Source organism: Danio rerio, chromosome 6, assembly GCF_049306965.1.
Source record: "Danio rerio strain Tuebingen ecotype United States chromosome 6, GRCz12tu, whole genome shotgun sequence".
In the NCBI taxonomy this organism is placed as follows: domain Eukaryota; kingdom Metazoa; phylum Chordata; class Actinopteri; order Cypriniformes; family Danionidae; genus Danio; species Danio rerio.
In genome coordinates this window covers 42,715,300-42,737,838 of record NC_133181.1, presented here as the reverse complement: position 1 = coordinate 42,737,838, position 22,539 = coordinate 42,715,300, and the positions used below count along the sequence as shown (strand labels likewise).

General features: G+C 37.2%; 3 protein-coding genes and 1 non-coding gene across 8 annotated transcripts in view; all 4 read left to right on the top strand.

Moving 5' to 3' along the window:
• Positions 1 to 22,539, top strand: part of pfkfb4b (6-phosphofructo-2-kinase/fructose-2,6-biphosphatase 4b) — a 516,544-nt gene that overhangs the window by 323,785 nt on the left and 170,220 nt on the right. The window lies entirely within an intron of this gene.
• Positions 180 to 12,717, top strand: LOC100332423 (G-protein coupled receptor 22). 2 transcript variants are annotated; one of them, XM_073954392.1, is made up of 3 exons: positions 180 to 454; positions 5,089 to 5,247; positions 7,857 to 12,717. In XM_073954392.1, exon 3 carries the CDS (start codon positions 7,956 to 7,958, stop codon positions 9,519 to 9,521), a length of 1,566 nt encoding a protein of 521 aa, XP_073810493.1. In that variant the 5' UTR covers positions 180 to 454; positions 5,089 to 5,247; positions 7,857 to 7,955; the 3' UTR covers positions 9,522 to 12,717. The 2 variants fall into 2 exon arrangements, with proteins under 2 accessions (XP_073810493.1, XP_009300869.1); XM_009302594.5 differs by lacking the exon at positions 5,089 to 5,247.
• trnaf-gaa (transfer RNA phenylalanine (anticodon GAA)) lies at positions 19,559 to 19,631 on the top strand. Its single transcript has one exon. It is a non-coding gene; the product is annotated as a tRNA-Phe (tRNA).
• ip6k2b (inositol hexakisphosphate kinase 2b) overlaps positions 19,906 to 22,539 on the top strand; it is a 73,013-nt gene continuing 70,379 nt past the window's right edge. For 2 of the 4 annotated variants that reach the window (XM_073952812.1, XM_073952814.1), the window contains exon 1: positions 19,906 to 19,996. The gene's annotated coding sequence lies outside the window, so the exon portion shown is untranslated. Of the gene's footprint in view, positions 20,027 to 22,539 lie in introns of all 4 variants that reach the window. The other 2 variants (XM_073952813.1, XM_073952815.1) reach the window with 1 other exon arrangement.

The following is a 22,539-nucleotide window of genomic DNA, read 5'->3' as shown; positions in this document are numbered from 1 at the left end:
ATAATGTTCACAGCTTAATTATATAGAATAATGAATAAAAAAGTAAAGCTATCAAATAACAGGTCGTAATAATCCAACAGAATCTGTACATTTGTTGTTATGAATCGCGCTGACTGCAGACAGTAGCTCGTGCGTTTCCACGATGAAGCCTGCAGTTTTGGTGTGTGCGTGCGTGCGTGAGTGAGTGTGTATGCGCGCTCGCGCAGATGGAGCGGGTTCTTTCAGTCTGTCTAGTTCGCAGGATAGCGGCACTCATGGGTACTCACAGAAGCACCGTAGCGATTTCTACCACCGTTTAGCACCACAGAAGGTGCGACATTTATTCCGGGCACGTACCTGCCAGCGGACAGTCCTGAAGCCCCCAGGAATCTCGCGCTCTAGTAGAGAGAGCGGAGCGCGCGCGCGGCACGGACCGCAGTGGAATGTAGCGGGGATTCCCGGCGCGCGGGGCAAGGTGAGTAAAAAACCTCCTTGATGCATCTTCACACTCCTCACCAGCATATTGATCTTGTCACTTAATTGCCATTCGCTGTCATTGTACTGTAGCTCTTCGTTCCTTTTCGTTAGTTTAAGTGGAAAATCTTGCAAGCGCGCGCCTGGGAATAAAAATGATAAGAGACAATCAGCTGTGTCGTTTGATCTGGATCTCGACTCTTATTTTACACTGCAAAAAAAGGTTACCACCGGTGTCTTATGCAGGGTATATGCCGCCACTATACGGACGATTTGTTTACCGAGAAAAATCCATGTGTTGCCTATAATCTGCAGTCATTCTATCTGTGAATTTGAATTTAAAAATGTAATTTTTTTAAGAAATTAACGTTTGTGTGTGCTTTTTTTTCTCGTTTGAATATCTTGTTGTTGTCAGTGTCTGGGCTTGTGAGTTTTATTGTAATTCGGATCGGGACATCATCCTCACACCGATGCTCTCAAACACAACCGGACACATGCACATGCTCAGAGACACGTGACTCCAGCAAATTATTGAGGGTAAAAGAAAGTTAAATACGCCTGCGTCAATCATTTCACATTCATCACACCCGTCATCATCCTCATCATCATCATCTTTTGCGCTCTTGCTCTCGCAGTCAGTCAGTCTGATTACAGCCAACTGGATTTTCAGATGCACTTCAGATCAGGCGTCAAGATGCCAGTTGAAAAAAGGGAGAACAGAATGTATGAGATGGACTGTGCACATTTCTAATTGGATTAAAGGCTACAATATGTTTTAAGGACAAGAAGTAACCGTAAGGGACAATGAAGTGTAGAGCAGGTATATAAATGGCCCTGAATGTGTATGAAAGGAAAGAGGAATCTAGATCATCAGCTATTTTGGCTCCTTCTGGATGTGGAGTTATTTTGGTTCCTCTCTGCGTAGTGAACGTAGTTTCACTTGTTGTCACGCTCTTTCATTTCCAAAGAGTGTATAAACATAGAAAATGCATTTGCATGCTCATTTCACCGTTGAGAAATCTATTTTGATTTGGTGTGCACGGCAGGGCTCCAAAGAAAAATTATCACATGCAATTTGCGGCATAAATGTGTTGTGCATCTGCTATTGTGAAATGAGCAATAGGAATATTTCGTGATTTTTTACTCACCCTAATGACTATTCAAACCTGCGTGGTGTTATTCAGTGGAGCACAAAAGAGAAATTTTGGTGCAATCTATATGTCAGTTTGAGTATGTGGAATGAAGACGATCATTTATTGACTTTTTTGTTCAGTAGAACACTGAAGAGGAGTTCAGCTATAACTGGTTGTTGGTGATTCATAACATGCAAGCCAATGGCTGCTTTGAAAGGCATATTGAAAGTCAAAACACATCAAAACAAAGTTAATAAACATGGCTCTGTGAGAAACCGCGCTGACTACGTTTACATGAACATCAGTAATCAAATTATTGGCCTTAATCTGAATAAGACAATAATATGATTAAGTTGTTCACATGAGTTCCTTTTTGAATGTTTGAATGTGTAGTTGCAGAGAATAGTGTTAAACAGCCGTGTGTGTATAAAATGTCCTGTCGGAAAAAGCAGCAAAAATCCTACATAACGGTAATAGTTTGATTGTAATGTTTACAGGTCTGAACTGCACTTCAATAATGCGACGTAAATCAGCATACTTCATGTCAATTCGATTTCTGTTCAGTTCAAAATGACTTTAGTCGGATTAATCAAAATTCGCTGTTTACATGGTACAGTAAAATGTTTCACCTTAAGTTTACAGTAAATTACTGGCTAACAATTGCGTTACTTTCACAGTAAAGTACTGTATGTAAATTCACAGTAAATCACTGTGAGGTACTTCATAATAACAATATTTCTGTAAATATTTCTAAATATCAAAAAAGTTTCTGTACTAGCATAAAAGTTATTGTCTATTAATTTCTGTTCAATAAAATATTAATTGTGTTTGAATTTCTATAACTAACATGTAACATATTTATCCATTTTTACAGCTGTAACCATGATGCCAGCCTTAATTTCACAATAAAATTCTGAATACGTAAAATTTAACACTTAAATTCTGTAAAGTGACACTAATGTAATTTACTGTGAAGAATTACAGTTACATGTTGTGAAATTCTGGGAATTTATTACAGTGTAGACTCTTGATCAGAGTATTGTCTTAATCAAATTAAAATCGGATTATTGGTGTCCATGTAAACATACTTACTTTCTCTGCAAACAGCACATTCAGACAATCTGGATGGAGAGTTACCAGTAGCAATTCACTTGCATTATATAAATCACCAAGCGCTGAGTTTTCAGCTAAAATACTTTCTTTACAATACTCCGGAAGAAATGTTGTCTACATCTTGGATGGCGTGAGGGTGAATAAATTAGCAGCAAATTTTTTGGGGGGGGAATTAAACAAATAAAACAGAGGCATATTAAAATGATCACTAAATAAAATAACTAAAATGTTCAACTGACATGAAAATGTAATGAAAAACTTCAAAATACTAAAATAAGTTTTCCTTTAGGAATGATGCAGTGGCGTAGTAGGTAGTGCTGTCGCCTCACACAAGAAGGTCGCTGGTTTAAGCCTCGGCTGGGTCAGTTGGTGTTTCTATGTAGAGTTTGCATGTTCTCCCCGCGTTCGTGTGGGTTTCCTCCGGGTGCTTCGGTTTCCCCCACAAACCAAAGACATGCGGTACAGGTGAATTGGGTAGGCTAAATTGTCCGTAGTGTGTGAGTATGAATGAGTGTGTATTATGTTTCCCAGAGATGGGTTGCAGCTGGAAGGGCATCCGCTGCGTACAACATAGGCTGGATAAGTTGGCGGGATATTCCGCTGTGGTGACCCCGGATTAATAAAGGGACTAAGCCGAAAAGAAAATAAATGAATTAATTAAGTTTTCCTTTATGTTTTAGGGTAAAAATCCATGTCCACTCCATCCCCTAAAATTGAGTTTAGCCTTTACACAAATAATCACAAACTCCATTGTTCAGATAATCACATAATCACAAAGTCTGCCATTGTTCAGCCTATAGATTTAGCAGATTATACACATGCACAACATTACTGTTTTCAAAATATCACATATTTGTAGTTTATACAGAGATAATAATGATAACTTGCATTTAAGATTCATTCATTCATTTTCCTTCAGCTTAGTCTAGTGCTGGCCAATTTGGCTTAAAATCAAAACCTCAATTAACTGAACATTTTAACTCGATTACGATTAATTAACAATTATTTTATTTATTTATTTTATTTTTTGCCCTCATAGTTCACTGACAGGGTTTGTACAGTAAATATTCTCACATATTACAAGTGAGAGATTTTTAAATGTAGGGAGCATTACTTCATTCTAAAATAATTGAAGGAAACACACACTGTCTACTATCTATGATTATTTATTGAACATCACTGTTGAACAACTAACATGAAAACATACAATGCCCAAAACTAGCAGTCTTTTTTTTTCTTTTTTTTTTATGAAAAGTGAAAACACATATCTTCCACTTTTGGAAATAAAATTAACTATTTTTAATGTTTTCAAAAGTAGAAAATAAGCAGTATCTCTGCTAAATAAAATAAGTCTTGTATATCCTGTATAAAATATTTCATAAAATATTATATAGGAATATTTTATTTCTTGATGTTCTGTAAACAAATATTTTCATGTAAATAATAATTTTATTGTAAAAGAAAATATGCCCCTTCAAGGCATCTCTGGCACAGCTTACAATCATCGTCAATGTATTGCAAACGTCCGATGTGTAGTTACATTTTTTAATAGGTGTGCGAGTATGCGACCATGCGAAGGCTGCGCCGGAACATACTCGTGCGTTCGACTCAGACATATAAATCAGCCTTAACAAAGCGGGGTCACGTGACTCCTCATGTGGTAGGGAAAGTAATTGAAAAATTTGACTTAAAAAATTTGATGGATTATAAGTTCGGAATGTCGATTTCGATTACTTTTCGATTAATCACTAATATCTAGCTTAGTCCTTTATTTATCAGGGGTTGCCACAATGGAATGAACCAGCAATTATTCCAGGATATGCCCTTCCACCCGCATTCCAGTACTGGGAAACACCCATACACTCTCACATTCACACACAAACTACGGCCATTTTTTTTTTTTTTTTACCCAGTTCACCTATAGCGCTTGTCTTTGGACTGTGGGGTAAAGCGGAGCACCCCGAGGAAACTCACGCCAACATGAGGAGAACATGCAAACTCCACACAGAAATACCAACTGACCCAGCCAGTACACAAACCAGCGACCTTCTTGCTGTGAGGCGACAGTTCTAACTACTGATCCACCATGCCACCCCTCATTTTAAAACCTGTTTTGAAAAGATTTTTTTTTCTTTTTCAGGCCCCCAAAATGTAATTATCATGTAAATGATCATCCAAAATGCATAAAACACTTTTTTTTTTTGATTTTCAGTTTGCCTATATTGAAAACATCATTTAACACAATAGCATATAGAGCACATTTTTGCTTTTCCTCATCCTTTCAGAGCCTGGCAGATCTTTTGTGGAAAAATCTCCAAACACATTACGTGTACATTCTGTTTTATAACAGCACGAGTTCTCATTTTCGGCTGAACTATTTCTTTAACAGGCTGACAACAAACCAGCGTGGACGGACCAAATTGGCTTGGAAAACAACGATAATGAAATAGAGTCTGATAAATGGCAGAAACAGCTGAGACAGCGTGGTTAGTCTAAAGAAAGATGGATGGATCTCAAGCATTGCACATTGATGGATAGAGGCTAGGAGGTACAAACAAACTCCTCCGGCGATTTCACAACACACTGTGCACCTGCACCTCCCACTCATCCCTCATTCTCTCACTATTCCTTAGTTTTTTTTACATGCAACGCTCTGACAAAAAATCAGTCCCACTTATTTTTACCACAGTCTCACTTCTGTGGGCATAAGATGTCAGGCTTCAGTGATCTGAGCCCTAAATCTATGTCTCCTACTGTCATTCAGAAGTTCCACTGCAGTGACCTCTTTTCATTACCAGCATGGCATGGGGCGCATCGGCATGCCAAGCGTATTGGCCTCCCTCCCCCCATTCGCAGTCTCATTGTGTTAAACATCAAAACTTTCCTCCTGCGGTCATTATCACAGATGTGCTTAAAAGGCAAAGTCTCTCCAACCACCACAGACGCAGAAACTCTTACTGTTTGTATTTTGGCCACTCTTAAACTGTAGACCAGTTGCCATAGTAACAACCATCCTAGAAACGGGATCAGTCTCAAGTCGAACTCATTTATTTATTTATATATTTGTTTTTTTTTTCTTGTGTGTGTTTGTGGAATGACAAGCTGCTGTGTTTTCTTTTCTGTATTTTGAGAGTTGCTTGTTTTTAGGGTTTAGAGTTGATTAGAATCACTATTTCTTGAATACGTTAAATTGCTGGTACAGGCACGGAGCAGTTTTCGATTCATAAATGTTTCAGTGATGGTTTTTGCATCCTTGGTTGTGTGAGAGATCGCTCTGTGCTGTAATTCAGCTGTTTGAATAGTTCTCTTGTTGGCCACAAACTCTTGGCTGTGTGGGACCGCAGGATCACACACAAACGATCACTCACGCGCACATCAGGCTCATCTTTATTGTCCTGTCTCGCTCGATCAATACCTTATTACATTTCAGATGGACAAGTCATACCCTCTTTTTCACCAAAATTTTGCCAGCGCTCGGTTGGTTGCGTCTGTGAATCTCTCTTAGGCCCTGTCTGCGTTTGTTCTGACTTCAATGAATGATGATGATGAGTGGGGATGATGATGATGTAACTCACTGTGATACAATAAGAAGTGCACCGTTCATGATATTATGATTGAAAGATTTTTTTTAAAGTCATATAATTTTAAATTATTTTATACGTTTGGATGGATGGATGAAAATATAGAAATATAAATATAGATGGATGAATTGATAGATAGATAGATAGATAGATAGATAGATAGATAGATAGATAGATAGATAGATAGATAGATAGATAGATAGATAGATAGATAGATAGATAGATAGATAGATAGATACAGTTAAAACAATTAAATAAGTTTACATACACTCTAAAAAAGGAACATAACCATTTTTTAAAAATGTCTGAAAGTAAATCATACTAAACGTTTACTGTTTTAGGTCCGTTAGAATTACCTAAATGATGTACATTTGCTAAATGCTAGAATAATGATATAATAAAAAAATAATAATAATAATTTTTAGAGAGTTTAAAGTTTACATACATTTCCTTTGTGTTTTTTTTTTTTAGCTTTGCTTTAAACTGTATAACTTTGGTCAAATGTTTTGGGTATTCTTTCACAAGCCTCTCACAATAGTTAGACAGAACTATTCTGTCAATTAGACAGAATTGGTGCAACTGAGTCAGATTTGTTGGCTGTCTTGCTCGCACAAGTTTTTTCAACTCCGCCCACAAATTTTCTATAGGATTAAGATCAGTGCTTTGTGATGGCCACTCCAAAACATTTACTCTGTTGTCCCTTAAGCACATTTGAACTACTTTGGCAGTATGCTTAGGGTCATGGTCTGTTTGGAAGACCCATTTGTGGCCAAGATTTAATTTCCTGGCTGGTGTCTTGAGATGTTGCTTCAGTATTTCTACATAATTTTCTTTCATCATGATGCCATCTATGTTGTGAAGTAGACCAGTGCCTCCTGCAGCAAAACAGCCCCACAACATGATGCTGCCGCCCCCATACTTCACAGCTGGGATGGTGTTCCTATAGGCTTGCAAGCTTTCCCCTTTGTCCTCCAAATGTAACACTGGTCATTATGGCCAAACAGTTTAATCTTAATTTCATCAGACCACAGGACATGTCTCCAAAAATATATAATTTTTCCCTGTGTGATTTAGCAAATTGTAATCTGGCTTTTTTTTATTCTGGCTTGTTGATTTTTCCCATGTTGTCCCACAAGTAAACAGTGTGTTTGAAGTTTTCCTTAAAAACTATTCAGTTGTGCCTCCAATTAACTCAAATGTTGTCAATTAGCCATTCAGAAACTTCCAAAACCTTGACACCATCGTCTGAGCTTTTTCAGAGGCATTATAATCTTACTGTATGTAAACTTGACTTTCAAGAAAGGTTAAAGCAATTTCTCAAAAAAATATCTCTCTCATTATTTTGCTATCCTAACTTACCTAAAAGAGAAAAAGTTTAGTCACATTAGCATCTGACTTTTTAGATAGATAGATAGATAGATAGATAGATAGATAGATAGATAGATAGATAGATAGATAGATAGATAGATAGATAGATAGATAGATAGATAGATAGATAGATCCCAGTGTATTTGGTCTCAGTACATTTTGCTTCATTTTAAGACTGTTTCATTCTGTTTTTGTCTCCTCACCACAGAGCTGTCAGTCATTCATCAACACCACAAGAAAACACCTGAGTAGGTGGAGCATGCCTAGTGGGAGCGGGTGGCATTACTATGCCTGAAGGCACGTGGCGATGGTGTCCATGGAGACAGATGGCAGCTTCACCGGGGGCCACGGTCTGTCCCTCTTACAGGCTGAAGATGGCGTGGGGGCCGGGCTCGCACAGCAAGAGGGCTCGTGGCTCGGCTTCCGTGCGACTGTGAGTGCTGTGCTGCTGCTGGAGCTGCTCCTCGGGGTGGGCGGCAATCTGACCGTGCTGGTGTTATACTGTGGTCACTGCAGCCTGCTGGAGTCTGTCAGCCATGCGGTCACTCTCAGCCTGCACACCCTTGACCTGCTGCTCTGTCTCCTCTGCCTACCCATCACTGCCACGCTCCTCATACTGGGTGGAGCCTCGGTTCCGCACCACGCCCTCCTCTGCTGTCTCCACGAATCAGCAGCCAGCTTCGCCAGCGTGGGCACAGCACTCAACCTGCTGCTTATCAGTTTAGATCGCTATGACATCAGCGTCCGACCAGCCAATCGCCTGCTGACGCCTCGAAGGGCAGCTGTTTTACTTGTGGCAGTGTGGGTGCTTTCTCTAGCTGTGCCACTTCTTCCATTCGTGGAGGCAGGGTTTGTGTCAGGGCAAGGCGAGGGGGTGTTTGTGCACACAAATGGCACTGTGCTTTGTTCAGAGTGGGGGGGGACTCTACAGGCTCATCTGTTACTGCAGGTTCCTGTGTTCCTGTGCTCTCTCGCTGTGATGCTATTTACATACTCACGAATTCTGCAGACTCTGCGCATCCGCATTGGACGCACACCCAGGCCACATCGAGACAGCAAACGGCCTGCACATCGCCTCTGGTTGCGTCGTAAAAGGTCAACAAGGTCACCGGATCACATGACGAGGAATACGCCCACATCACCACCACCACTTTCAACTGGGCCACTAATCATCTCAGATACAGTTACCACTGTAACAATCAACACTGAGACCAACACTCCTTCGCTCACCACACCACTTAGCCCCACCCCTACGGTGTCTGTCATAACCTCACCTTTAAGCCCCACCCCCACTGCATCAATGACACCTTTGAGTCCCACCGCATCCCTCTCTGTTATAACTAGCCCTAATATCGCTACTCCTGCATCCACACCTTTGAGTCCCATGCCTACTGTGTCTACAGTAACCACTCAAGTAAGTCCTGCCCCCGTCCAAGGTCCATCCAGCATGGGTGTGGGTGCGTCAGTGTCAGCCATTTTAGCTCTGCGCCGAGCAGTTCGGCGCCACCGGGATCGACGAGAACGTCAGAGGCGAGTCTTTCGCATGTCTGTGATCATCATTCTCTCGTTTCTCCTATGCTGGGCGCCACTCTCCATTATGCCCATTCTTATGCTGGCAATCGGGCCGTCTGATTGGCTGGAACGCCTGAGACTTTGCTTCCTTGTGCTCGCTTATTGGACGGTAGTGCTACATCCGCTGCTGTATGCGTTTACAAGGCAAAAACTGCGCAAAGTTCTGCATACCCGTCTGCGCAGGCTGAGGCCGCAAAACGTGCAGAATCGTATTCGCACTAATACCAGAATCCGTCGCAAGCACGGGGCAAATTGCAGCGATGCTACTGAGCGCTGCCTGACGGAGGCTGTTAGAGAGTAAGTGTTTGTGTGTCTGGGACTTATAACTAGGCTCAGACAGAATCTGAGTGTGCGTTCCCTTGGGTGAACTCTCTATCTGTTCATTTATTAAATGTTTTGGGGGATTTAATTATGGTTTCAGATGCTAGTATGATTGATTTTTGCCCCATTTAGCATATTTTACTATATTTAAATCAAGACTGTAGCCATTTTTAAACACTTGATAGGACCAAAGGAGTTATTTTGATGGGGTGGGATTAAATAATTAAGGCATTTAAGTGGAATGAAGAAAATTGAAGAAGAACAGAAGGGTCTAGATTTGTTGGTGAGAATCAGTTTGCACATATGCACACATTCACTGTTAGTTGTTCATCTAATATGCTGAATAGTGCTTCGCTAATGTTTTTGTCTTGTAACATTAAGCTTTGACTTACATGCTTCATGTAAATGATTGTAAAAATTCATAGATGAGCCTTTATTTTCAATTCAAAGACAATTAAAAAGGGTTAGGGATGGGACAAGGGTTATGGATTATATCGCCAAACAATTCTTGAAATGTAAATGTTTAGCTACTCATTTAACATTAAAGCCAAAAGCTGCGGTCACTCTGCACTTTTCTCACATAGACTTCCATTCATACGCACGCGAATGCGTCAGACCCGAAAAGCAAGCTCACGCAACAAGTTTCGCAGTCCACAAAATTTAAAATATGGATTAATCACTCGCTTTTTTGAATGTCTAACGTCACTTCAGAATTCTAAGGTTCTATCTGCGTTCTAAATGATTTTGAGATACTGAGCTTCAAAGCTTTTGCATTCCATATAGCAAACAATGTGTGTGTACCAATTCTCTTTCAAACATTAATATGACAGAGACCCTACATGTACTCTAAATGTAAATTATCAAAGTTATCTTACATTTGCAAATTGAAATAAAAAAACACACAGTAAATGCAGATAGAACCTTCTAGTTCTAAAAAAAAGTCATTTTTCACTTGGAATTATAAGATTCTATCTGGCAGATCATTAATTGAACCATTACTTTTTTAAGAAATACAATCAAAAAATATATATAAATTTGTGTTGTAACAATATGTTGATGCTTGAGAAAGTTACATTTTTGCTTTCTATAACATTTATTTCATGTTTTAGGATGATTTTTACAAGGTACAAGACTTGATACAAGGCTGTGCTAAATATTGTGTCCAGTGCAGATGTTCATTTTATCTAATTAATATGTTAATATTTATTACATTTTATGCTTCATATGAAGCATTGAATTATATTTATTAAATTATATGCCCCATGAATTTAATTAGGTATTTGCCCTTCAAGGCTTAATATTAAATTTAAAGACTTTAAGAGAAAACAGACAATGAGCAAATTATTTAAAAAGTGTTTCACTGACTATATATACACAAATAAAAATATTCCACATTTAATATATCCATTTTTTAATATTAATTTATTTTTCCACAATGTAAAATTTAACATTTCATCTCAATGTCAAAAATGCTTCTAAATCATCACATTTACACACATCTCAATTTTGTGTGGTGCAGCATTATTTAGCCGACTCAGATTTTTTGAGATTTTGTGTTTCTTTCTGGTGTTTCCTGCTGTCAATGAAGCAGTCCGGCGAAATGACAAAGAAAGCTGATGCTGATTGGTCCTTGTGCGTGCATAAAAAATGCTGATTGGCTCACAGAAAGAACCTTATAGAGCCGAGCTAGTGTTCGTGTAGTGTAGATAAACCGTTTTTATTTTTTAAATAAAAAGTCTTAAAATGTAAACAACTTATAAAAGCACATCACATAATGTAAATAAGTTGTCCTTTTATAAGCATATATAAATAACTCAATTTTGTCAAAAATGTCAGATAGAACCTTACAATTCTAAGGTGACATAATATATTGTTTAACCCCGCCCCTTTTCACGGCACCGTACTACATAAGTGTGACTGCTGCAAAAGCATCACAGCTACATTTAAATCACCTGTGGAATCCTGTTAAGCCTGCCTTCTTCACTTCTAATTGGCCGTCTTAATTACTCTATCACACTAGCAACCATTGTGTTGGTGGTATGTATTAAAGTGCAGTGTTTCTCAACCACGTTCCTGGAGGACCACCAGCACTGCATGTTTTGGATGTCTCCTTTGCCTGTCACACCCATTTCAGGTCTTTCAGTTTTTGCTAATGAGCTGATGATCTAAATCAGGTGTGTTTGGTTAAGGACACATGGAAAATGTGCAGAACTGGTGGTCCCATGGAAATGTGGTTGAGAAACACTGCACTAGAGCAAGAATATCAAGAATATTAAATATTGGGAGGGTCCATGTAAACATATCTAATTATTGGGTAAAGGGGACTGTCGATAAAATCTATTCAAAGTCTGTGCAGAAAATGTCAAAGAAAATTGATAAAGTCAGCAGATTCCGCCTGGGCCTATTTATGACTGTACGTACAAGGTAAAGTATGTGCAGGAAACCATTTAAAGTGTTAGATGTGTTAGATGATATGTGTGACTCACTCACCTCTATAAAGGAAATTAAAAGATGTTGGTTGGTCTCTTGTACGTGAGTGTGTATCATCATTGGCAACTAATCAGCACAGGGTTTCTAAAGCACACTGAACTCTGAGGTCAATAGGCCGCTGTCTAATTAACCAGTAGAGCACAAATATTCTCATGGTGCTAGAGGTTTAAAGAGCGAGACCCAGAGAGCCAATCTACACGTGTGAGTCTGCAAGAGGTCATGTGCAATAAACTCCAAATCCAGGTTATGCATCGCATGATTTCCATCACAATTAATACCAATCTATCGGCTTTCATCGTGTGGTGTAAAAGTAACCATCCACCAGTACACATTCATTTGCACATATTTTCCAGTGTCCTTGTCACTGATAGTCTAGAGGGCAATAGATTTATTATAGTGTTTATTAATGTATATGATCAGGGATGTAAATAGTGATATTTTTGTGGTTTGAAACTGCAGCCAATTTCAATTCTGCTCTACCAAGGGCATGCGTACTGGTTCGATCAGTTTCTGAAAATATTGACACTGAAACCACTTTTTCAAAGCTGAAAATAATTTATTTTGTGTCCCATATATGTATATATTTTGTCAGTGTTGTACATTCTTTCACTTTGAGGTGGTTATTGTATTCTTTTACAATAGAGGAGCAATAAGTCTGAATTACAGTAATAAAAATATTCAGCCTCTTTGCTTGTTTGGTTTGTTAACAACTTCAGCGTGGTTATTTTGGGTTTGCAAATAGAGAGAAGGTGCATTTAAAAATTATGAAAACACTTCAGTTATTATCGATTCTCTGGATTTGCCAATTGTAGGTAAGTGTTTTGAGTAAAATGTTAATTTGTGTTTTATTTTATGCGATAATGAAGAATACTGTATGATGAATGTTCTGTTAAACGTTTGCATTCACTCTGCCATGTAGCTTTAAGAGTATGGAGCCAGATCAGTCTCAAAAATAATATTTTTACAAAATAAAATTCATACATGCGCAGCACAGTTCATGTTTACACAATCCCATTATTAAATTCAAAACACAACTCATAAATACAACACACAATATATAAATGTTTTTGCCAAATGAATTAATTTTGTGCATTTAGGAATCACTTTTTAAATTTACAAATTGAACTAGTGTATTTTATGACTTGTGTTTGGAATTAACAAATTGGATTTGTGTATTTTTGAAGTGCATTTTAAATTTTTGAATTGGATTGGTGTATTTTTGAATTGCATATTGAATTTACGAATTGGATTTGTGTATTTATGACTTGCATTTTGATTTTATGAATTTTATTTGTGTATTTATGACTTGCGTTTTGAATTAACGAATTAGATGTGTATTTATGAATCGTGTTTTGAATTTACGAATTGTATTTGTGTATTTACGAATTGTTTTGAACTTACAAATAGTTTTTTGTAATTGTTAATTGTGCTGTGCTTGTATGAATTTTATTTTGTAAATGTATTTTATTTTGAGGCTCATCTGGCTCCATATAAAAGAGGCCGAAATCCTGCTGTCGAAAACCTTATACAAACCATGACACTTCCTTTTTCACATTTCACCAACTTCTCTCACTTTGAGATTAGTATTTCCCAATTTTGATAATGTATATGATGTTTCCCATTAGAGCCACCAAAATTAAACTTGCTTTCATCAATAAACTTTAGACCACCTTTCAGTCCACACAGCATGCTCCCCAGAAAAGGTTAGTCCTACCTTTTGATTCTTTCTGATGATGAAGGTTTGAAAGTCCCTTTGACCTTCATCTGGAAAAGCTGCTGTCGAAGGGTTTCAGCCAATGTAGAAGGGCTCAGCAATTTGCAACGTCAGTGAAAACTGGTAAGGCAGGATACCAGTTAAAGGATTAGTTCACCCAAAAATAAAAATTATGGTATCAATTACTCACCCCTATGTCGCATTCATATTAATTGGTCTACGACTCAGTGTCTATATTACGCATGTTTATGTGCACCATGTCCCAAAAACACAACATGCAATAAAATTCCAGTGACAATCAATTTGGCTGTCTGCTCCATCCAAAGGCGACACGGCAGAAACATTTAAACACCAGCCATTCCTTTAAATATCATCCATTGCACTGATTAATACATATTTAACCTATTTAGTTGTTAAAAGTATAGCTTTAGGCTGTGTGACTGATGTTGGTTTGCACAGAGTCACTGACTTTCATTTTCAAACAGTTTGCAAGCTATTTAGGCGATGCAGTGGGTAGCAATGTCGCCTCACAGCAAAAAGGTCGCTGGTTGGCATTTCTGTGTGAAGTTTGCATGTTCTCCCTGTGTTCACGTGGGTTTTGTCGGGGTGCTCTGATTTCCCCCAAAAGTCCAAAGTGTGGTATACACATGTGGTATTGGGGAATTGGGGAAGCTAAAAAATGTCCTTAGTGTATGTGTGAATGAGTGTGTATGGATGTTTCCCAGTGATGGGTTGCAGCTGGAAGGGTATCCACTGCATAAAACATGCTGGATAAGTTGGCGGTTCATTCCGCTGTGGAATAAGCCAAAAAGAAAATGAATGAAAGCTAGATTTTTAATTTCAAGATCTGATGTGAACAATCTGCTGCTTTCAAGTAGTATGACTTTAAACGTCACGTTAAATGATGTTCAACCTCACATTGGTGTCATTTAACACTTTATAAAGCACATAATCTGTACCTGAGGTGGTAATTGTCATGGTAGGTTATGGTGTTGTATTGCAACGACATCGAATAAATTAAATTTTTTGTGACGGCTCACAAAAGTATTCTTGCAGCTTGATAATATAATTTTTTTTTTTATTTAATAACCACTGAAGGCATGTGGTCTGTCTTAAGAATGTTTCTTGATACATTTCTGGATTTTGAAGGAGTCACAACCTTGCTGCCTATGGAGGATGAGGGAGCTCTCGGAATTCACCTAAAATAGCTTTATTTTTTTTACAAAGAAGAACAAAGGTCTCAGGGGGGTTGGAAACAACATGAGGGTGAGTAATTAGTTACATGATTTTCATTTTGGGCTGAACACAAAATTTCATATTTGGGTTCATGGGCTAAAACAGACCTTAAACAGTTTCTGTCAGATAATTGAGGAATTTACCTGGTGCCAAATTAACCTGGGGGAATCTGAAAGTTTTTGTACTGCACTTTAAAATATGTAAATATTCAAGTAGGTCCAAGGCACCTTGAACCTGTAGACTGTATGTTCATATAAGTTGGTGTTTGTCGAAGGTGTACAATCTAATCTGCATAGGTTTCCTGATTGGGAAAGTTTGCTGTTCTGAATAATGATAACATTCCGAGATGCTTGTGCTGAAAGTTAATTAGTGTACGGTGGCATCTTCTCATTACCTGAGTTTATTAAGAAGTGCAGACTGCTTTAATATATACAATTAGTCCATGCCGAGAAAGGTTGACTGACTTCATCCCAGCTGATAAAAGTCAAACTGGCAATTAAGAACCTCCTGTGTCTCTGTCAGCATTTGCAGTCTCACCCAGAAGATCAAATGCCATTCGAGAGATACTCAATAAAGTAGCTACCTGTTCAATCAGTCAGATGGTAGCTTTTCAAAATCCCTCTCTCTCTCTTTCTCTCTCTCTCTCTCTCTCTCTCTCTCTCTCGCTCTCTCTCTCTTCCTGATTCAGACCTGAAAATGTTATTCATCTTTAAAGATGGGGTTGTGGTTCAGCCATGTGTGTGTAGAGAATAGGAGACATACATTCCTCATTATCGCTGATAGAAGCTGCACTCCACTTGTGAAGTCTGATCGTATTAACACTTATTAATGTTTGATGACACACACTGACATTTGCAGGAGCCCAATAATTGGAAGACCAATAATGGGGACGGGGTCTTGCACATGCCTTAATGGAGAGGTGAACAACTTTGATTCAGGAGATAATACGGGTCAGTAAGGACATGACTACCTTTATTTTCTTGATTTAATTTGAATTCACTCCATGAACACAAATATGAAACTGGAATATGACATTTACTGAGGGATGATTTTCATCTTAACACAAAGGAGTGTTATATCACCCTCAATGGGTTTATTTTCGGATAACAACTTGTTTGGATATAAATAATATGTGGCTGCTTAAATAATTTCACCATTATTTCTCCATCGAGATTTGTTCACTTGTTCAACAACTACCCAGCAGGTACAGGACGTCAACAGGACGTCAGATTGACATTGTACCCCAACATCGAGACGTTGAATTTTGGATGGAAATGAAAATTGGGTTGATGTCAGAATCCAACATCGGACAGATTTTGGTGATTTTCCAACGCAACCTAAAAACACAAATGTCAACGTCTAATGATGTTACAGCTAGACATTGTTTGGACTTTACCACTATGACATTGTAAGGTCCACCCAGCTGGCCTAATAAAGGAGTCCACTGGTGGATGAAGGTTCACTGCTCATTCTAAAGTATTTTTTAATAGTCCCCTTAGATGTACACCCTTGAGTTAAAGGTCAAACTATTTCTAATCAGAGGTCAAAACCATTATTATAAATAGAACCGATTACTGTTCTTTAAAATAATTTTGGTTTAGCCAAGCTCACGGTTTCCTATGTACACTTAATTTAGAATAACATTACTTACAAACCAGGGTCATCATCCTATCTCTAGGTTAGTCGTGCAACACCTTGTTGCCCTAGACGGAAATAATTTCTTTTCCACCCAAGTACACTGAAATCAATATGAAGGTTCAATCGAATCTCTAAACTACAGTTAGTGTGCCCAATGCTCCATTTAAACTGGACTTTAGTCCATCTACTGACCTGACGCAGGAAGTGCGGAAACAAGGATACAGCATAATCTACTAAAATGAATAATTACAGAGTAAGCGGAATGCTTGGTTTAAGATGGTGGCTCAATGTTGTATTTTGGTCACTTTCCAACACAACCTAAAATCAACCAAATATCAACATCATTTGATGTCGTCATTGGACATCAAAACAATGTTGTCCTTGGTTGCGGGCTAGACATAAAATTTTGGTCACCTGACATCATAACCTAAATCTCACCTTATCTTAACATCTTATGACGTTGTGTGTATGCTGCATACATTTACTTTGAAAAATATTTAAATTATAATTAATTTTATTTATTAAGTGTTTTAATAAAATTTAATTAAAAGTATGCTTACCAAGGTAGTATGCTTTATTAAAATATACAAAAATTGTGATATCATGAAATATTTATTGTGGCCAAGAGAGTTAAACATGTGGCAATTTAAGTAAACATGCAATTACAAAAAAATGCCAGCAAATAAAGAAAAGGTTTCATCCATTTGATAGCACAAGTGCTGCAAATCCTCACAATGCAATAAAATTTTTAAAAAACGCACAGCATTTTCTCACAACGCAAATTTTTAAAGAAATCACACTGCATTTTTTTTTCACAATGTAAACAATTTTTTTAAAAATGCACAGCATTTTCTTACACTGCAAACAATTTACAAAAACGCAGCATTTTCTTACAACGCAAACAATTTACGAAAACACTGAATTTTCTCACAACGCAAACAATTTTTTAAAAAATAAGCTGCATTTTCTCACAACGCAAACAATTTACGAAAATATGCTGCATTTTCTCACAACGCAAATTTTTAAAAATACACTGCATTCTCTCACAACACAAATGATTTTAAATACGAGCTGCATTTTCTCACTTCGCAAACAAATTTTTTAAAAACGCACTGCCTTTTCTCACAACGCAAACAATTCACAAAAACGCTGCATTTTCTCACAATGCAAAAATATTTTAAAAAGGCGCTGCATTTTCTCACAACGCAAACAATTCACAAAAACGCTGCATTTTCTCACAATGCAAAAATATTTTAAAAAGGCGCTGCATTTTCTCACAACACAAACAATTTACAAAAATGCTCTACATTTTTTCACAACACTTTCAAATAGCTCAGAACACAATGTAAATGTTTTAAGTGAACCCTAAAACATGACAAAATTGGCTACTTAGGTTATGGTTTTTTATACTAATGAAATACAAGACAAGGGAATCAGAAAGTTAAAATAAACAAACAAAAATCTCACCTTTCTCACGTCCATCACGTTTTTGGGTCTACTTGAAACATTTCCATTGTGTTGTGGTGTTTTTGCAAATGTTGTGAAAGAAAGCAATGCATTTTCGTAAATTGCTTGTGTTGTGAGAAAATGCAGTGCATTTTGTTAATTTGTGCATGTTGTGTGAAAATGAAGCATGTTGTTTTAATGTGTATGCATAGTGAGTATTTTTTTAATTTGCTGTCGTTTTGTTTTGTAATTGCATGTGTTTTCTTAAATTGCTGAAAATATTACCTTTTAATATGATCAGTAATATTTTAATATACAAAACTTGTTATTATTTTAACTGTGCTGACAATCTTCAGTTTGGTTTGACACTATAAGAGGCTATGCTAAATTGATAGTATAGTCACGGCTATTTCATTTATAAAGCGAATTCATTATTATTCAGTCACTGAGAAACAATTATGATGATGCACATGGCTATGTACACACATGGATTGTAGGTTATTACGGGTGCATTCAAATTACCCATTTGTAATTGTTCATTTATTTCATGATTAGGAAAACTAATGCACTTAATTAAATTTACATATTACATTTTAAATGGTATAATCAGCATCTATCTAACACTCTTCTCTTTTAATTATGAAAACTCAAGTATGCTGATTAGTGTGGGTGCCATTTGTTTGTGTGCCTTCATGAGCAAAGAAAGAAGAAAAATGAAAGAGTGGATAGGTGGGTGGTGGGTAATATTTTTTCTTACTGTATGCCATAAAAGTGCTGCCACGTATTCATTAAAATCTCTCCTCTCTCACCATTCTCTCACTTCTCACTCGCATGCATCTTTTTAAATCTCATCTGTTCCAGTCACTGTCATCATCTTTCTTCTTTTCATCACTGGCTGTGTCTTGCTTTTTGGTTTTTCTCCCTTCGTTCTGTCCTCACTCATCTCTTTTCCAGACTTGCATAAGAACAAAGATCTGCCTATGTGCCTGTGCAAGGAGAAAGTCACCTTGGAGGACAGGAAGAGAGAGAGAGAGAGAGAGAGAGAGAGAATTCGTGTGGGTGGAATAACTAGCAGAAGGATGAATCCCATGATGACTGAATCAACCCTCACGTGTATTTCTAGATATTTTTCCCCACATAACGTTAGAAATTTTTTTCGTTTCTTTGTCATCTATATAACTTATTTACTTTTCTGCATGGTTTCCTTGATCACAAACTCTAATTTTACTGTTTTACCAGTTTGGAAAATGCCTGCACTGTTATTGAGCGAATGAAAAATAAGCGCAATTGTCGTTACATTCGTTTCTATTTGGGAGGAAACGCCGTTCACTGGGTGTTTAATTCAGTGACAGAATGTAAACGAATGAAGTTATCAAGTTAATCTTGGAAAATACCTGGTATTAATATGAAGCACATAATAAAATCTATAATCCGGATACACAAGCAGCCAAGTAGGCAAACAAGTAGGCTATGTGTGATTATGTTCTTTATCCGCCGAAATAGCTCAGTTGGGAGAGCGTTAGACTGAAGATCTAAAGGTCCCTGGTTCGATCCCGGGTTTCGGCAGTTTTTATTTTCGCAAATTACATTATTACGTCTGATATACTATAAGCTTAAAAATAAAAGTTATACAACACAAAAAAATCTAAGAAAGCAAAAGAAGAAGACTAAAATACGTAACCTGAGCTATGTTGTTTGCCAGGTTGCCTGCCATTCTTGTTACGTATCATGTGGTTCAGACCGTATCCTGAAGATGTCGCTGTAGTTTCACTTCATTATTTATTCGCCACAGCGGTTATTCGCTGTAGCTACGTCAGGGGGCGATGTTGATCAACAAATCGGTGTTCTTACCTCGTGGAAAACGCAAGAGAAGCCAAGTCATTTTGTGCTGACTTTTGTGACATTTGTTTGGACTCCAGGATAGGATTACGGTACAGTACCTGTAACATCTTGAAACCAATGTAACGTTACATGTCTTTATATTACTTATATTACAGCTTAACTCACTGTATATCTGTTGTTGCCTCTCGATATGCTGCCAAAATAGTTGGTCTGTCATATAAGTTAGGCTAACATACCGCATGGATAAATCTTCCAAAAATGCTCCGTATTAGCACACATAGGCGTCAAGTGATCGTTTGTTTGTTCATTTACATATTTATTAGTTTATTTAAATATGAATTATATATTTCATATCGATTAATTTAATCGTATTATATAACTTAAGACATATTGAGGTAAAATTAGTTCTGTTGACACATTCAGACTAATCAATAATATATTTTCAGAAAAGTATTCTTTGCAAATTCTAAATGGTTGAAATCATATTAGCAGCCAATGACTATCAAAGTACAACACTGTTCATAGTCGATCAAATAGTGCTAATGTTGTTTTAAAGTCATACTTGAGACGAAATATTTAAAAGTACCATGGTTTCCAATATAGGGAGCATGTCATAAGTTGTTACTGAATAAATGTGCAAATATAAAACCAACATTACGTTACCCTAAGAAATGTTCCATAAGCAACATTCCATTAAACAGAAATCCCATTTACTTTCTTCAGAATGTATCAGACAATTGCCCATGTTTTTATTATAGCAAAATGTCAGCAACCGTGTTGTTTTGGTGAATTGATTGTCATTTGTATAGCCACCGTTTTACTTCTATGTCACGGTTAAACTACTATTAATTCAAGGTTACCATTGTTTAACAAAAAAAAAACTTTTTTCATGACCTCATGGTATGTTATATGTTAATGTACAGTTCTCTCAACAGCTCTTGGTTTTAGTGCTTAGATGTACTTGTCTTTTATACAGACATGTAGAAATGTAAAGTATTGCAAATGTGTTGTTTTTGGTCCAGTCTTCTTTTAGCACTTCCTCCAATTTGACTTTAAATTTAACCTACATTCATTGATTCACTTCATTTGTTTGTTTATTATCTGCCTCTAATATATTATTTACAGTAGTTCTAGATGTTGTGCAGGGCAGTTTACGATTGTCAGTGTTTTATGAAGTGCTTTTCGTTCAGGTGGAGATCAAGAGCTTAATATTTCACAGTTATTTACACATTTAATGATTGTCTAAAATTTTAACTTTAATTAGGTCATTTCTGAGATTGCATCATTCTAGTTTATCAGAAACGTCTCAGATTTCAAACGCGTGATTAGTAGCATGCCAGGGTGGTTTTACTTTTAATAGAACTGACCCACCTTTGCAATATGTGCAAGCATGTCTTTACTAGAGGCATGGCTGACATACAGTATATCACACACAGACAGAAACACATATGGGAACCGGTATTACATAACTAAAGGCCGGCGTGCAGCCAAATCCTCAATCTCCTGCTTCATCTCTTCAGATTCTCCCACACACATACCAGATACACAGAAACCTCCTCTGTTGTTCATGCCAAATCAATCATAAAATTCTTGTCAGTCAGGTTCTCGTATTTGACATTCTGTACTATACGAAGCTGCTCCCTAATTTATTTTTATTCATAATCTGGAGGACGCTGAACCCCATGAACCATAAATTAGACACGTGAGTTTAGTATTTTTATTCACATTCCTTCCAAGTTTTACATATGGTCTGTGATCTCTGCATCAAAAACAGTGTTGGTTATAACTAAGGCTGGACTGTATGTACCAGCAGAACTGTCTTCATAAAATGTCTCCAGTTTCATTGTCCAGTTCTCAGGTGACTTCTCTTTACACGCTTTATGGTTCTAAATAACTCTTGGTTATCTTGCAATGGTATAAATGTGGTTGTAATGAGCATGTCAGGCAAATGGTTCCCACATATGTGGCACTATCAGTCACACTTGTTTTTATGGTGTATACCACTGTGGGATGTACTGACGCAGTAGTTTAAGCTTGTTATAAAAACATCATCATCATTCCGAGTTATCTCAACTTTATATGAGTGGAATACTATATAGGCGACTCTACATAGTTTGCTATTTAAAGTGACAACTCTTGTGTGGTGATATGAGTGTGTGTGTGTGTGTGTATGTGTGTGTATATATATATATATATATATATATATATATATATATATATATATATATATATATATATATATAATATTATGGCATTAGCTATATATTTGAGATTTATTTTTTAATTTCAACAACTTTTAGGGATAGTAGTGCTTTCCACACAGACTTTACTTGAAATATACTTTAGACTTTATATCAACAGCCAACCAAGTATATTTCTCTTGCCCTACACATTTTGTACTGCTTGTTGATTGTGCGTGAGACAATTCTCACACACTCCCACTCCCACACACAATCGTATTAAAATGCATCTGGCCATAGTTCCTAAATGTCCTTAAATGTCTGGGTTTTTTCTTTCACCTTCTACAGTTGTCGTTAATCGTATGCATTTTGTATTACCTTTTTATTTAAGCCTCTTTTCGATTGACTTTACAACTGACTGCGCACATGCAACCTCAAGAGCAACAGAAATA